Below are 16159 nucleotides of genomic sequence, written 5' to 3'. Positions count from 1 at the left end.
CCTCCCTGTCCATCAACTACTCCCAGAGCTTGCTCAAACTCATCGAGTCAGTGATGCCATGCAACCATCTATCTCTTCCAATGTCATCCCCTTCTCCTCCTGCCCTCAGTCTTTGCCAGCATCAGGGTCTTCTCCAATGAGTCACTTTTTTGCATCAGGTGGACAAAGAATGGGAGCTTCAGCTTCAACGTCAGTCCTTCCAATATTCAGGACTGATTTCCTTTAGGATTCACTGGTTTGATCTCCGTGCAGTCGAAGGGACTCTCGAGAGTCTTCTCCAACACCACAGTTCAAAAGCATTAAATTTTTCAAGCTCAGTCTTCTTTATGATCCAACTCTCCTATCCATATTATGACTACTGGAAAAACCATAGCTTTCCCTAGATGAACCTTTGTTAGTAAAAAAAATATCTCTGCTTTTTAATATGCTGTCTAGGTTAGACATAAGTTTTCATCCAGGGAGCAAGCGTCTTTTAATTTCACAGCTGCAGTCACCGTCTTCAGTGATTTTGGAGCCCAAGAGAATGAAGTCACTCACTGCTTCCTCTGTTTTCCCATCTATTTGTCATGAAGTGATGGGACCAGATACCATGATATTCACGTTTTGAACGTTGAGTTTTCACCCAACTCTCTCCTCCTCTTTCTTTTTCATCAAAGGCTCTTCAGTTCCTCCTGGCTTTCTGCCATAAGGGTGGTGTCATCTGCATATCTGAGGTTATTGATATGTCTCCCGGCAATCTTGATTCCAGCTTGTTACACAGAAATAAACAGGTTTAATTCTCAATACATTCCTTAATTTCAGCATGCAGCTATGAAAAGAGAAGACCTGGAAACAACAGAGAGAAGTACCAGCACACACATCACCAAGTTGGGTTCCCAGCCGACATCCAGACTCTAGCATCCCTGGGAAATCCCGAATGAGGTCCGTCTGGACCCCCAATGAGGAAAGGATCCCGGGCTGTGCATGCACCCCAAGGGTGAGACTTCACACTAGGGATATGGGGGCTCCCATTTATAATCCCAGACTGCACAATGATATCATCAACGGCTCTGTGAAATCATCGCAGCTCGAGGTTTTTCCCTAATAGCTGCAATGCTGTCTGTTTAATCTTGAGAATCAGAAGATTCCTTAGACTGGGTCCTAGCACCTAGAAGCTAAGAAATTCCAAGACCCACTCGCTTTCATATCTAAAGTGCCCCTTGACTTGCTGGTAACGATTGTCATGCTTGTCATGCCTCGGACTGTGGACGGACAGACGGCTCACTTCAGGTGACAGCGGGCACAGGCTTGGATGCGGGGGGTGCGCTGATGCCGCTGGGCTGCCCGCCCGCCCGCTCCCAAGGGCAGCGTCTCCGTAGCCTGTCTCTCCTCAAGGCTCAGGTGCTGACGTGGGCACAGCAGAGACAGCGGACCAGAGACAGGCTGAGAATGTGGGTCACACCATTAGGTTAGAGGGAGCCCAGCTCCGGATGACGCCGCAGGGAGGCCAGTGGATGCCTCACCGCACTCCACCTGAACCTCAGCATCGGCCGGGCGCCGGCCCCACGTCTCAGCAGGGAGCTCGGGCGGCTGCAGGAACCTTCGTGCAGCTCAGTCGCTCAGTCGTGTCCGACTATTGCAACCGAACGGACTGCAGCACGCCAGGCCTCCCTGTCCATTACCAACTCCCGGAGTTACTCAGAATCATGTCCATAGGTCAGTGAAGGCATCCAGCCATCTCATCCTCTGTCGGCCCCTTCTCCTCCTATCTTCAATCTGTCCCAGCATCAAGGTCTTTCCAAAGGAATCCACACTTCCCATCAGGGGGCCAAAGCATTGGAGCTTCAGCTTCAGCATCAGTCCTTCCAGTGAACACTCAGGACTGATCTCCTTTGGGATGCACTGGTTGAAACCTTAGCCGCCTCTTTTTCTCCAGTACCAGCGGCAGGATGGAAGGTCACCCGGCATGCATCCATGACGTGGTCTGAAGGCCTCTTTCTCCTGAACAGGAGCTGTCTGCTCATCGCTGACCCCTGGGGGCAACTGAACATGCTCAGTGAGTGTGGACGGCAAGCACTAGAACAGGCCTCTGACCACAGACCCTCCAATGCAGACGCAGTGGTTCGGGGCCGGACGTCTCCCGTCTCGGTCCACAGCCCTCCCCTCTTCTGCTGGTTTCTGGAGGGCTCAGGTTCGGGGGTCTCTGAGGCCTGCTCCCCCTCCCTGTGGCTGCTGTAGCCCCTGCTTCGCTCTGTTCTCAGGGGGAGGCCACTGTGCAGAGGAGACAGGGAAGGCCTGCTCATCCTTCCAGGCCCAGAGCAGACAGCGCTCTCCCCGAGGGCCTGGACGGGGCCGGCGGAGGGCGGACCCAGAGAGCAGGCAGCCAGTGCTCCCTGCCAGCGTGACCACTGATCACCCGCCTCCGATGGCGGCTGCAGCTCCGAGAAGGCGCGGGACACGAGACCACACGGGCACACAAACACACACACACAGGCGGTCTCCATCAGCCCTTTATTTGTGGACCTTCGCCAAGGTCACTGGGGTTTCAGCTCTTCCAGACATCGGGGAGAGCGGTGAGGATCACCGGGGCACCTCCACGACCCCGTCACGGCGAGCAGAAGCGGCCGCAGAACAGGATGGCCCCAGTCTTGCCGTGCTGGATGAAGAAGAGGAAGGGCCGGTCTGCACAGAACCGGGGCACGATCCGCAGGCAGCGCATCACGGGCCCAGCCCTCGTGGCGGCCGCAGCCTCCGTGCCCTCCTCGGTGACCTCCACGAAGGACTTGTGCATGACCTTGGAGAGGTGCAAGTCTAGCCCGTATGACAATCCTGTGAAGTCGGCCAGGGCCGCGTCGAAGGCGTCGGTCATGCCCAGGTCTCGGAGGACCCCCTCCATGTCGTAACTCTCCTCCAGCGTGAATCGGGGCAGGAACACCTCCACCTCATCCTCAGCCAGCACGTCCGGCTTCGTCCATGCGACGAATTTCTCGTAGGTCAGGGCCTTCTCCACCTGCAGGAGAAGGTAGAAGATCTCAGGGTCTGCAGCAGCGCTGCCCCGGGCACGCCCCTGTGACCCATACTCTGCGCCCTGCGGGCCCGGGGCGGCCTGCCGGCTGCACACGATTTCCCGGAGTCCAGTGACCGGCAGCGATCCGGATGAGACCCCGGGCCCCGGGGCCATGGCTTCCCAGTTACCGTGTTCAAGTCAGTGGTTTTAATGGGCAGCAGGATGACCATGTTGATTTCTTGGCCGACATAGGGAAGCACCAGAATCTGGGTGCTTATCTCTTCAATGTAGGTCATTTTAAAGGTGGATTTCATGAACATCATTTGCACAGGTTTCTCCACGGTCTATAAAGGAAAGGATTAAACCTTAGGTGGAAACGAGACCCCTGGACACTCTGGACGAGTCATCAGAGCCGGCCACCTGGGCACACACACTCTTGTCTTCCAGACCCAGCCCAGCTCCGCGTCGTCAGCTATCTGCTCGGCTCCAGCTCCCGCCCCCAGGTTCCCAGCGCTCAGGCCTCAGGCTTCTCTTCTCCTGCTGACCCAGGAGGGCTCCGCACGGACATTCCCAGCAGGACCTCTCCCCGGCTTCTGCCTACCTGACATCTGCATCTGGATGCAAAGGAGCCTCGTGTCGGCTTCCACACTGGCGGCTCAGTTCCCCCCACACCTGCTCCATCTATACTTTCCCATCTCTGCTCATGGCGACACCACTCCTCCCCAGTCAACCCTGGAGTGTCCTGGGCCCCTGTCCCCCCACCCCACAGCTGACCCATGAACCAACCATGTTGGCTCTATGTTAAAGACATTAGGGCTTCCCTGGTGGCTCGGGGGTAAATAATCCACCTTCCAATGCAGGAGACACAGGCTCCATCCCTGGTCTGGGAAGACCCCACAGCCCTGGGGCTTCTAAGTCCTCAGGCCACAGCTACTGAGCCTGGGCTGAGAGCCCGGCACCGCAGCTCCTGAGGTCACGGGCCTGGAGCCCGAGCTCGGCCCCAAGAGAAGCGCCAGCAGGAGGAGCCCCAGCACGGAGCCCAGAGGGCCTCCACCACGGCAGCTGCAGGAGAGGCTGCGGCCAGGAGAGCCAGCACGGCCGAGAATAAACACATGCGATTAATGAACATGCAATACAGTCTGACTTGTGCTTCCTACCCCACCACGCTCAGCCCAGCCTGGGTCATCAGGAAAACTTCCAAGTAACCTCCCTGGTCCTTGCACCGCCCAGAGGGGCTCTGGGAGATCGCACTGGGAGAGGCCCAGGCTCTGCGAGAGCTCAGAGGAGGACACCAGGAACCAGAACCTCGGCTGGTGAGACCGTAGGGGCTTCTGGACGGCCCTGCAGAGAGGCGTCGTGTGCCGGTAGCTACTGACGGATGGGAGGACGTTTGGGATACAGGCCATGGAGCTTCAAAGCCACGGTCTCGAGATTGACCTGGATCTTGGGAATTCTAGGAGGCCCAGAGACCTGCGAGCTGCCCTGGGGGATGTGTGATACAAGACGGAACACCCGTGGCATGGACCGCCCCTGAGGATACAGCAGATGAGGAGCAGGGAGAGAGGAAGCCAGGGTTTGCCCGGATCCACATCTCGGACACGACGGCCACAAGAGGCACAGGTTCCTTGAGGTCAGCCTGCTTGCACGCTCCGTAAAGCAAGGGGACCCCAGGGACCATTTCCAGGAACCTCCTTCCTTATTGTGAAACATTCTTGTTCACCTCGCTGACATGGAATGGCCTTTCCACGGTGTGCTCCTTGTTAAACGGTTTAGCCCAGTTTCCTTTGAAGTAGATGGCATTCACGAGAACCAGACGAGTCATGGGGTCAACTGAATTTGCAGCGAGCAAGTCTCTAATTTTACCTGCAAAGCAGAATTAAAGAGCCAGTAAGCTAGCAGGGTTCCCTGGGGGAGGTGCTGGGCACAGTATTTACTGGCCCGTCCCCTGGAGGAGTCAGGCACTGACCAGAGGGCTCACTGTCCCCCAGACAACCATGGACAGCGAGTCATCTGCTCACTCGCTAGGCTGTGTCCAACTCTCTGTGACCCCATGGACTGCAGCCCACCAGGCTCCTGCGTCCATCAGATTCCCCGGGGAAGTAAGTATACTGGAGCAGGTTGCCATTTCCTTCTCCAGGGATCTTTCTGACCCAGGGATCCAACCTGCCTCTCCTGCATTGTCAGGTGGATTCTTTACCATCGGACCCACCAGGGAAACCCGTACAGGCAGCCTGGCCCCTAAAGCAAAATCAGCGACCAAAACCTTAAAATCTCTACTCACAAAGATACATTGAGTTGCATAAAACACATACAATGAAGAAATAAGGGCAGGATAATTCACAGTGACAAAAAAGGAATCTTCGGTCTACAACGTGAGGGGACTGTCCTGAAGGGGAGAGGTCGAAGCCAGCGTGGCGAGCACGAGAACGAAGAACCGCAGGTGGACCGGGGCTTGACCGAGTGTCCTGCAGTGATGCTCAGCGACCCGCAGAGCGTGAGCTCCGCTGGACAGGCAGGGGGGTGGAGCCCGCATCCAGAGTTTCCCTTCCGCCCTTTGTGAGAAGGCAGACTATATGAACATTACTGCACCAGCAAAAAATCAAAGTGTGTTTGCTCTGGAAGAGATGCACCAAATACTGATGAGGAGGGGGGAAAGCTAGAGAAATTGATTCCTGATTACATTTCAGGAGTGGATTTTGAAAGTTACAGTTATTCATAGAAAAAACCCATTCCTGTTGACATTTGCTGGTCTTGGGAAGGAACTGATGGCTAACAAGACTGATTCAAATACTATGCAAACAGAAGTACTGACATGTCCTCACCTTCTGTCTTTTCGGCTACCCAGGTGTTTATGTGCTTCCTGGACTCCTCCGTAGCGCTGACAAAGTCCAGCTCTTCCATCTCTGCTTGGTAGAATATGCGGCAGGCATCTCTGAAAGACTAGGAGAGACGGAGTGACAGAATCACATGGCTACAGAAACAGACCACGCCAACAGCTCACTTCTTCACGGCGCCAAACCTCAACACTGATCATTTGAAGGTTTCTTGTGGAATGTACAAATGAGTGTGAGGAATTAACCTTCAATCCGGTTTCTCAATTTTTAGCTACAGTGAATAAATGACATTAAAATCACAGGCTTCCCAGGTGGCACAGTAGTAAAATATCTGCCTGCCAGTGTTGGAGATGTGGGCTTGATCTCTGTGTGGGAAGATCCCCTGGAGAAGGAAATGACAACCCGCTCCAGTATTCTTGCCTGGACAATCCCATGGACAGAGGAGCCTGGTGGGCTACAGTCCATGAGTTCCAAAAGAGTTGGACATGACCAAGTGACTGAACAGCAACAGACACACATGTCCTGAGATGCAGAGACTTTCTCTTTGCACAGGGGACAAGCCCTCATACTGGGCATGGGGACCAGGGCGTGGAAGAGAGTGTGGGAGGACTCTGGCTTTGTCTGCATTTTTATATAATAAGGACACAATCACAGATTACTGAGCTGTTTATTAAAAATTTTTAAAAATCATGAAGGCACTGCAATTAAATAGAACCACAGTAAAAAAGAAAAAAATTAAAAAAAAATTCTGCATAGGAAGAGATAATCAAAATATTGACATGTGTAAAAATATTGAACAAGCCTCACAATGCACAAAAAACTTCTAACATGTGAAAAACAACATCAGAAATATTCTATTCGATCACTTCTTTGTTTGGGCCAACTCATCTGCAACTGTGGTATGATCCGTGTTAGTTCTCTGACAATCATCTCATCGAAGCTTCACGAACATGTGAACAATGCTGTCACATGTGAACAATGCCTCCTCTTACAGGCAATGACCGATCGGTTCCAGGAAGCCTGAGGTCATGACTGGAGTCCCACTCCCCGCCCACCGTGTGGGTCTCAGCCCATAGGGCCTCAGCTGCACCACAAGGCCCAGCTCCCGCCTCCTCACGACCTCGGTCTCTATCTGCTTCGGGAAAACGCGAGTATGACTTACCGAGAGGAAATCGAAAGTCTTCTCTCCAAAGAGCCTGTTGGCGGTTCTGAGCAAGTACTGTGTGCCGGTCCTGTTAACTTCGCTGAGAAGGTTCTGAAAACCCTGGTGGACATCTTCACCTCCGCCACTGCTCGTGCTTAGAGACAGCGTCTGAAATCAAAAACATAAAAACTCACAACTGCAGTACGCATTGACTACAAGTAATGGATAGAACACTGAGACAGCCTAGGAACCGCACTGACCCTCCCCGCCGCTTAAAGCAAGACTCACCCAAATAAAGGCACAAGGCCTCTGGGAGCCCCCCAGCCTGCCTCCCGCGGGGGTCAGACAGTGATGGCGGGCACAGAAGTGCCCCTCGGCGAGCCCAGTGCCCTGCGCTCGCGGTCTGCCTGCAGACAGGGCCGGCGGACAGGCCTCCCGTCTCTGCACAAACAGGCCACGGCTTTGGGTCAGGACTGGCCTCGGGCCGGGCTCCGACCAGCGGGACACAGAAGTGGCTCTTCTGGGCCTGGGCCTTCGTAAAGGCCTGGCAACTCCATGTTCATTGTCTTGCCCCCTGTTGCCAGGGTGCAGAAATGCCCAGCCATCCTGCTGGGGCCTCGTGACAAAGCGGTAGAGCGGTCACACAGAGGAGAGCTCCTCGCGGGACCGGGGCCGCTCCTGGATCACAGGAGCCCAGCGGGCACCGTGCGGCCAGGACGCAGAGTCTGAGGCCTGGTCCCGGTCATTCCTGGTCGAGGGCAGTTTGACAGGAGCCACAGAGAGAAGGTCCAGACAACCAAGGCCTGAGGCCCCGGGGCACCACTGCTGGAGGAGAGGAGCTCGGGCGGGAGCCCTGGAGAGACTCCTGTCCGGGGCGGGAAGGCCAGCCCTCCCCCCAGAATCGGAACCTGCACAGGAGGTGCCCACAGAGAGGGCGGCCCCTTCAGAGCCTGGGAAGCGGGAGGGGAGTCAGTGACGAGCACCAGAGGGGACTGCTCCCTTTTCAGGCAGAACTTAAAGGGAACACGTGCGTCTCCCGGTGGCGCAGTGGTAAATGATCCACCTGCTGGTGCAGGAGACTCAAGACTTGCGGGTTCGATCCCTGGGCCGGGAAGATCCCCTGGAGGAGGACATGGCCCACGCCCGTGTTCTCTCTGGAGAATCCCATGGACAGAGGAGCCTGGAGGGCTAGAGTCCACGGGTCACAAAGCGCCGGTCACGACTGAGCGTGAGCACCCCCGTATTTGCGTCCTAACACTTGCTGGGTGGAGAGTGCAAATGCTTCTCACTCCCAGGCTCTCCAGCTCCAGAGGACCCTGAAAGTGATGGCCTTAGGGCAGAGGTCAAACTCAAGGCCCAGGCTCAAGGAGGGGGATCAGGACTCTGGTATACCTGGAGACCCTCTGGACCCCAGGCCCTGGGAGGGGTAAGGGCACCCCCATGAGGGAGGGCTGTGACCCCCACGGGGGCAGAGGTCAGCGCTCCGCCACCACTGTGGCCCAGGAGCTGACGTCCACACCCCGTGCAGCCCGCCCGGGGTTGGCTCTGGGTGTCTCGGCAGGACGGGCCTCGGCCAGCAGGGCCTTGGGCAGCGGGTCGGAGCAGAGGCTCCATGAACGCTTGCTCATTCAAGCCTGTCCTGCTGGAATCGGGTGCTGCGCAGTCAGGAGCCCCAGGCCACCAGCCAGAGAAGAGAGGGAGGCCCAGGAAGGGGCAGTCGTTGGAGCGAGGCCTGTCTTTCGAGCAAGGCCTCTGGGATTCGGATTGTGGACACCGTCTCACCGGCCAAAGAAACACCGTAGGCTGCCAGCGAGAACCGGCTTCCCGAACGTACCTGGGACATCTGGGCTGCGGTGTTGCCCCTGGCCCCCATGAGGACCATGGCCAGGGCAGAGGAGATGCTTAGCGGCGAGAAAAACACATTTTTCGAGTTGTCTTCACCCAGCTTTTTCAGAAGGGTCAAGGCAAAGGTGCCGTTTGCTTCTGACAGCGCATCCATTGTGGCGAGTCTGAAAGGATGGATTTAAAACCAGTGTCACGTAAATTCAGGCCACAGGTCGACCTCATCTCATCTGCTCTGACTGTTGTGAGTGCTAACGCTCTGCTTCGATGAGCAAACAGGTACACGCCCAAAACTCGGTGTCCTCGGGGTTTCCCCTGCTGACCATGCCCAGGCCCTGTCACCCGGTTCGGGACAAGGGCCTTGGGAGGTGCCCACGTCCACCTGCAGGGACCGGCCTCGGAGGTCACAGCCCCGTCACACAGGGCGTCTGGTCCAGAACAGGACACTGTGGGGAGGGGCGGGAGTGGGCAAGCATTCAGGGCCTTTTGTGTGTGGTGGGAAGGGATGAGAGCTGAGAGACCCCAGGTCTTCACCAGAAAGCAGCATCCGTGATAGACACCGACCTGGGAAAAGAAAGCAGGTGAGCCCGAGGAAAGGGCCCGAAGCCGCAGGGCGTGCAGGCTGGCAGCCCCGCTCCGGGCCCTGCGTCAGCTCCCTGCATGAGGACAGGGAGGCGCCAGGAAATCTGTGCTCCTGATGGGGTGCAGGGCAGCTCACCCCAGAACACTCCACTGTAGCACAGTGACAGCTCTGAATTAAGGAGACTTGAGAAACAGCTGTTGCAAAACCATTTCTGCCCTTCTTCTGTTCCCCCTGAAAGCTGAAAATAAATCTCCATGTGCAAATACCCTCCCTGGACCAGGAGACAGAGAGAAATCTTTACCGCCAAAGAGGGGAATGCAAGGCTGAAAAGGCTGAACAGAAACCAGCAAACCCTGTCACTTCACGAACTTGCTACCCAAGCACAACCCCCTTGTTTTGTCAAATCTTCACACACACACAGCCTGCCTTGTCCCTTTTTGAGTCTTGTATCTTCGAGGTTACCATATGCACAAAATTCAGTGGGGCTGGTTTTCTGCTATTGATTTGTCTTAGGTCAATTTAATTACTAGACCAGCCAGGAAGAATGTAGAGGAGAGGAAACACTCCCCCCACACATTTTCTTCCATCTTTTAATATCCAACTTGGTTAGTAGCTAAGTCGTGTCCGACTCTTTTGTGATTCCATGAACTACAGCCTTCTGGCCCTTCTGGCCCCTCTGTCCATGGATTTTCCAGGCAAGAATACTGGAGTTGGTTGCCTTGGAGAAGGACATGATAACCCCCTCAAGTATTCTTGCCTGGAGAATTCTCTGTCCATGAGAGACGAGCCTGGCAAGTTACAGTCCATGGGGTCCCAAGGAGTCAGAATAGACTGAGATTCTCTGATTCTGGCAACTCAAGGAACTTCCCTTCCCCTCTGGGCACTTTTAATGCCCTTGTCACCCCTGTGGACGGGCTCTTCTTTTCTGCACCTCCTCCCGGCACGTGCAGAAGCTGTTATCTGCAGGGCACTTGGGAAGGCGTGGCTGCCTGCTGCGGGCAGAGAGCTCTGCAGTCATCTGCCCTCCTCTCCTGCATTTTCCATCACCCTGATGTTTTATTCATTTTCTGGAAGACCCAGTTGACTTTCTCTTCCAATTTTTCTGCTGCTCTTCTCCAACCTTAGCCATTTTATCCCTAATTGCTAGAGACTCCCTGTCCTCTCCCGCTCTTTCCTGCTCTCGGCTCCAGTTCCCTGGAGAGTGTCAACACAGTCTGCTGGGTTGTCTTCTGCTCCTTGAAACATCTCTCTTCTCCTGGGTTTTTTGTTGCCGTGGTTGGCGTTTATAATATTTGGATCTCTTTCATACACAGGCTTTCCACAAATGCCTGACAATTCTGGGATGTTCGTTATATTGAGGAGAAAACACAAAACAAGGTTGGAAATTGTTTACATGGCAGGATGTGAGTGATCTAGGGGAGAGCAGTTTTTTTTTTTTTTTCCTAAAGAATCAGCAAATGGAGGAGCCTCCTGGTCTGGCGGCAGGCAGGGTAGAGTGTGGGTGGTCCCACGGGATCTGTGATCCCCTCCTTTCAGTATGAAGCAAGGCAAAGGCTAATAGAGTTTTGCCAAGAGAACACACTGCTCATGGCAAACACCCTCTTCCAACAACACAAGAGAGGACTCTACACATGGACATCACCTGATGGTCAATGCCAAAATCAGATTGATTATATTGTTTGCAGCCAATAATGGAGAAGCTCTATACAGTCAGCAAAAACAAGACCGGGAGATGACTTTGTCTCAGATCATGGTCTCCTTATTGCCAAATTCAGACTTAAATTGCAGAAAGTAAGGAAACCACTAAACCCTTCAGTTATGACCTACATCAAATCCTTTACGATTATACAGTGGAAGTGATAAATAGATTCAAGGGATTAGATCTGATAGACAGAGTACCTGAAGAACTATGGATGGAGGTTCATGATATTGTACAGGAGACAGGGATCAAAGCCATCCCCATGAAAAAGAAATGCAAAAAAGCAAAGAGGCTGCCTGAGAAAGCCTTACAAATAGCTGTGAATAGAAGAGAAGTGAAAAACAAAGGAGAAAAGGAAAGATACAGCCACTTGAACTTTGAGTTCTAAGGAATAGCAAGGAGAGACAAGAAAGCCTTCCTCAGTGACCAGTGCAAGGAAATACATGAAAACAATAGAATGGGAAAGATTAGAGATCTCTTCAAGAAAGTGAGAGATACCAAGGGGCTTCCCTGGTAGCTCAGTCAGTAAAGCATCTGCCTGCAATGCGGGAGACCCAGGTTCAATCCCTAGGTTGGGAAGATCCGCTGGGAAAGGAAATGGCAACCCACTCCAGTATTCATGCCTGGAAACTCCCATGGACCGAGGAGCCTGGTAGGCTACAGTCCAAGGGGTCGGAAAGAGGAGGACATGACAGAGCGGCTTCACTTTCACTTCTTTCAAAGGAACATTTCAAGCGAAGATGGGCACAATAAAGATCAGAAATGCTATGGACCTAACAGAAGCAGGAGACATTAAGAAGAGGTGGCAAGAATATACAGAACTACACAAAAGAGATCTTCATGACTGAGATAATCACGATGGTATGATCACTCACCTAGAGTCAGGCTTCCTGGAATGTGAAGTCAAGTGGACCTTAGGAAGCATCACTACCAACAAAGCTAGTGGAGGTGATGGAATTCCAGTTGAGCTATTTCAAATCCTAAAAGAAGATGCTGTGAAAGACTGGATATGGAACAACACACTGGTTCCAAATAGGGAAAGGAGAACGTCAAGGCTGTATATTGTAACCCTGCTTATTCAACTTACTTGCAGAGTACATCATGAGAAATATAGGGTTGGATTAAGCACAAGTTGGAATCAAGACTGCTGGGAGAAACATCAAGAACCTCAGATATGCAGATGACACCACCTTTATGGCAGAAAATGAAGAACGAAAAAGCCTCTTGATGAAAGTGAAAGAGGAGAGTGAAAAAGTTGGCTTAAAGCTCAACATTCAGAATACTAAGATCATGGCGTCTAGTCCCATCACTTCATGGCACATAGATGGGGAAACAGTGGAAACAGTGGCTGACTTTATTTTTGGGGCTCCAAAATCACTGTGGATGGAGACGGCAGCCATGAAGTTAAAAGATGGTTGCTCCTTGGAAGAAAAGCCATGAACAACCTAGACAGCATATTAAAAAGCAGAGACATTACTTACCAAAAAAGATCTGTCTTGTCAAAGCTATGGTTTTCCCAGTAGTCATGTATGGATGTGAAAGTTGGACTATAAAGAAATCTGAGTGCCGAAGAAATGATGCTTTTGAACTGCGGTGCTGGAGAAGACACTTGAGAGTTCTTGGACAGTAAGGAGGTCCAAGCAGTCCTTCCTAAGGGAAATCAGTCCTGAATATTCATTAGAAGTTGAACTCAATTCTTTGGCTACAGGATGGGAAGAATTGACTCATTTGAAAAGACCCTGATGCTGGAAATGTGTGAAGGCAGGGTGAGAAGGGGACGCCAGAGGATGAGTTGGTGGGATGGCATCACTGACTCAATAGACATGAGTTTGGATAAACTCTGGGAGTTGATGATGGACAGGGAGGCCTGGCGGGCTGCAGTCCATGGGGTCTCAAAGAGCCGGACACGACTCAGCGACTGAACAACACCACCAGAGACAGAAGCTGAACACATGCTCACCAGCCTACAGACTATTTCTGTAGCAGAGTGAGACAACACTTTCACGTTGAAAACCACTTCTTCGCTTATTACCTGGTTCCTCCGTCAACTGGGAAATAAATGTCCAAACACTGGGTAGCATTTACTAAGATCCTTCTGATTTGTCCTGAGCTGAGAATTTGACAATAACCCGTCACATAATCATAAGCTGAATTTCATGATCACTTTGTAATAACATAAATGTCCTTACCAGTCAATCACAAGAAGATTAAAGAAGTGGTAATCACAAAAAAAAAAAAAACAAACAAAAAAAAAAACGGGGGGGGGGTACCAATTTTAAGCAGTTTATCATGACATTGCAGATATCAAAGAGAACCATCAACAATCTAGTGGGACTTTTACATTAAGGGACAGCTCTTCTCCATTCAATGCACATGCCAGTAAGAAGCATACAGTTTCAGAGGACCTCGAGCGGGAGCGGGGTCCAGGATCCACACTCCCAGCGTCGTGACGTCCGCCGCGGCCACTGGATCCGAAAGGAAGCCCAGCGCAGCGCGCGCCCCCGCCCGGCCCGCCCGCCTACCGCCTGGCGCAGGCCGGTGCCTCAGCCCCACCGCCCCTCACGTACCTAGGGAGGCAGGAGAGGGCTGCGCAGGGACCCGGCTAGCAGGGCCCAAATACCTCGGCCAGAGGGGCGGGGCGGCCGGGCCGCAGGGCGGGGCCGAGAGGGAGGGGCGGCCGGACCGGGCCATGCCCCAGGGCGCGGCCGCCGTTAGGACTGCACATGGAGCAAAGGCATCTTAGCATCTTCCTTCCCCCACAGGCCCGCTAGGTAGCAGAGCTGGAAAACCCCACGCTCCATGTGTTGGACGCTTATTGTACCCAGGACTCTATCAGGTCACAATTGAGGCGAGAGATGAAAGTGATCAAACACGCCCTTCCTCTTCTGTCTGTTCAGAGAGACGGGAAAGGGGTTGTGTCTTGGTGCAGCGGGTGGCGGCTCTGATGGGCACATAACCGGCGCGATGGGGCCAGAAGGACGGAGCTGGTGATGCTGTGGGGCTTGGGCTGGCTCCCGGGTGACAGAGGAGCCGGGCTGAGGGAGGGGTGAGGTCCAGGGGGAGGCTGGAGGAGGAACCAACCAGGCGGAGTCACTGGTGGGAAAGGGCTCCCTCTCCCCGAGGTACACTCAGGACCCCGCAGAGGGTGTGGGCCGGAGCAGCCAAGGTGCGGCAGGCAGGGCTGGAAGGATTGGGCAGGGCTGGACGGGAGAGAAGCTGGAGGCCGCTATGTCTGTCAGTCATGGGGCTGTGGTGTTGGAAAAGACTCTTGAGAGTCCCTTGAAGTGCAAGGCAATCCAAGCAGACAATCCTTAAGGAAATAAATCCTGAATATCCACTGGAAGGACTGATGCTGAAGCTGAAACTCTCATACCTTAGTCACCTGATGGGAAGAGCTGACTCATTGGAAAAGACCCTGATGCTGGGAAAGATTGGAGGCCGGAGGAGAAGGCGAGGACAGAGGATGTGATGGTTGGATGGCATCACTGACTCCATTGACATGAGTTTGAGCAAGCTCCGGGAGATGATGATGGACAGGGAAGCCTGGCGGGCTGCAGTCCTCGGGGTCGCAAAGAGTCGGACACGACTGAGGGGCTGAACCACAGCATGGGGAACCATTGTGAGCTTCAGACTGGACGAGTGACATGATTCCTGCTTTCATCCGTTTCCTCCCCCCCTCCCTCCCGTGTCCGTTCTGACTCCAGCCCCAGCCCTGTGGAGGGACTGGGTGCCGTGGGACAGGCCCCAGGGGCCCTGAGGACGCGGCTCTGGGGACCAGGGCACAGCCTGGTGGGCCTGAGCCTGGGCAGCGCCGCAGTGACGGGGTGCTGCCCGGACCTGATGAGACGGCGGGCATCACAGGATGTGAGGACCAGGTGGACTGGGGGCAAGGGGCCAGGGAAGGGCTGGAGATGCAGGTGCCACTTACTAGTCTAGCTCAGGTACCTGTGCTCGTTGTGACGTGTTAACTGAGAGGAGCCTGCGGGGAAGGGGAGCGTCAGGGCTCTAGTGCAGAATTGCTGTGCTTAGTCGTCAGTCGTGTCCGCCTCCTTGAGACGCCATGGACTGTAGCCCACCATGGACTGAAAATCCACTCGTAGGCTTTTCATTTCCTGCACCAGCGGAACTTGCCGACCCAGGGATCAAGCGCGCATCTCCTGTCCAAGAGGACTCATGTTGTCTGAGGAGCATTAGGTGAAGGTGTCCAGGAGACAAGCAGGAAGAGAGCAGGGTATGGGACGTAGGTGCTGGGAGCCGCATGCAGGATTCACCAGCCCAGCCACGTCTGTGTGTCAAAGAGTCATAGCTGAGGACAGAAGCTGGGGCCACGGCAGGGTGAGAGTGAAAGTCACTCAGTCGTGTCTGGCTCTGCGACCCCATGGACTGTATGGTTCATGTATAGAATCCTGCAGGCCAGAATGCTGGAGTGGGTAGCCTTTCCCTTCTCCAGGGGATCTTCCTGACCTAGGGATAGAACCTGCGTATCTGCCATCACAGGCCAATTCTTTACCGTCTGAGACACCAGAGAAGCCCCAGAAAGACACATAGGGGACCTGAAATCCTTCTGACAATAATTAAAACTCAAAAGATTTTGAAATGTTACCTTTTCCAACTAAATTTTCCATATGTGATTCCTTTTAGGAAAGTAGCATTGTATCTGACAAATCTTTCCCTATCTGGTTAAATCTGAAGGATCCTGCCAAAAAAGGAAAAACAAGGCATTGATCTTCCTGACCCAGAAATGCAATGTGGATAACCTAGTGTCAATGCAATCAAGAGTTATCTTATAAGAGATTTTCTGGAAGCTATGTAGAAGTTTTCCAACACTGTCCAGAAGGAAGGAGGTTTCCGTGATTTTCAAAGTCTATATTTCATGATCTGACTTTCAGCTCTAGAGAAGAAACAGAATTGGTTTCTGGCAAGTGCACCTCAACAGGTGTGGGTAACCCGTCAGAGCACCATCTCCCACCACCACCAAGGTCTGTCCCTCTTGGCCTCCTGACTCTAAGCCCAGTGAGTCCTGTCTGGGTATTGTTAGCAAAAGACCGTGCCTGCAGCTCTGCCTGCGGGC

At 53.5% G+C, this 16159-nt stretch overlaps 1 protein-coding gene across 1 annotated transcript; it reads right to left on the bottom strand.

Moving 5' to 3' along the window:
- Positions 1 to 2476: 2476 nt before the first annotated feature.
- LOC122429576 (serpin B6-like) lies at positions 2477 to 9116 on the bottom strand. Its single transcript, XM_043450018.1, has 6 exons — positions 8799 to 9116; positions 6983 to 7132; positions 5809 to 5926; positions 4707 to 4849; positions 3175 to 3330; positions 2477 to 2989 (listed from the first exon to the last, which is right to left on the bottom strand). The coding sequence occupies exons 1-6, from the start codon at positions 8961 to 8963 to the stop codon at positions 2585 to 2587; spliced, it is 1137 nt and encodes a 378-aa protein (XP_043305953.1). The 5' UTR covers positions 8964 to 9116; the 3' UTR covers positions 2477 to 2584.
- Between the last annotated feature and the right edge of the window lie 7043 nt (positions 9117 to 16159).

Source organism: Cervus canadensis, chromosome 28 (assembly GCF_019320065.1).
Source record: "Cervus canadensis isolate Bull #8, Minnesota chromosome 28, ASM1932006v1, whole genome shotgun sequence".
Lineage (NCBI taxonomy): Eukaryota > Metazoa > Chordata > Mammalia > Artiodactyla > Cervidae > Cervus > Cervus canadensis.
Note: the sequence above shows the minus strand (reverse complement) of the source record. Positions and strands in the feature narration are given on the sequence as shown.

Coding starts and splice junctions, on each gene's coding strand:
- LOC122429576 (XM_043450018.1), bottom strand. CDS start 8,963: ATGGATGCGCTGTCAGAAGCAAACGGCACCTTTGCCTTGACCCTTCTG. Junction 3,331..4,706: donor GGCCATTCCATGTCAGCGAG/GTGAACAAGAAT, acceptor TTTCCTTTATAG/ACCGTGGAGAAACCTGTGCA. Junction 2,990..3,174: donor AAACCACTGACTTGAACACG/GTAACTGGGAAG, acceptor CTTCTCCTGCAG/GTGGAGAAGGCCCTGACCTA.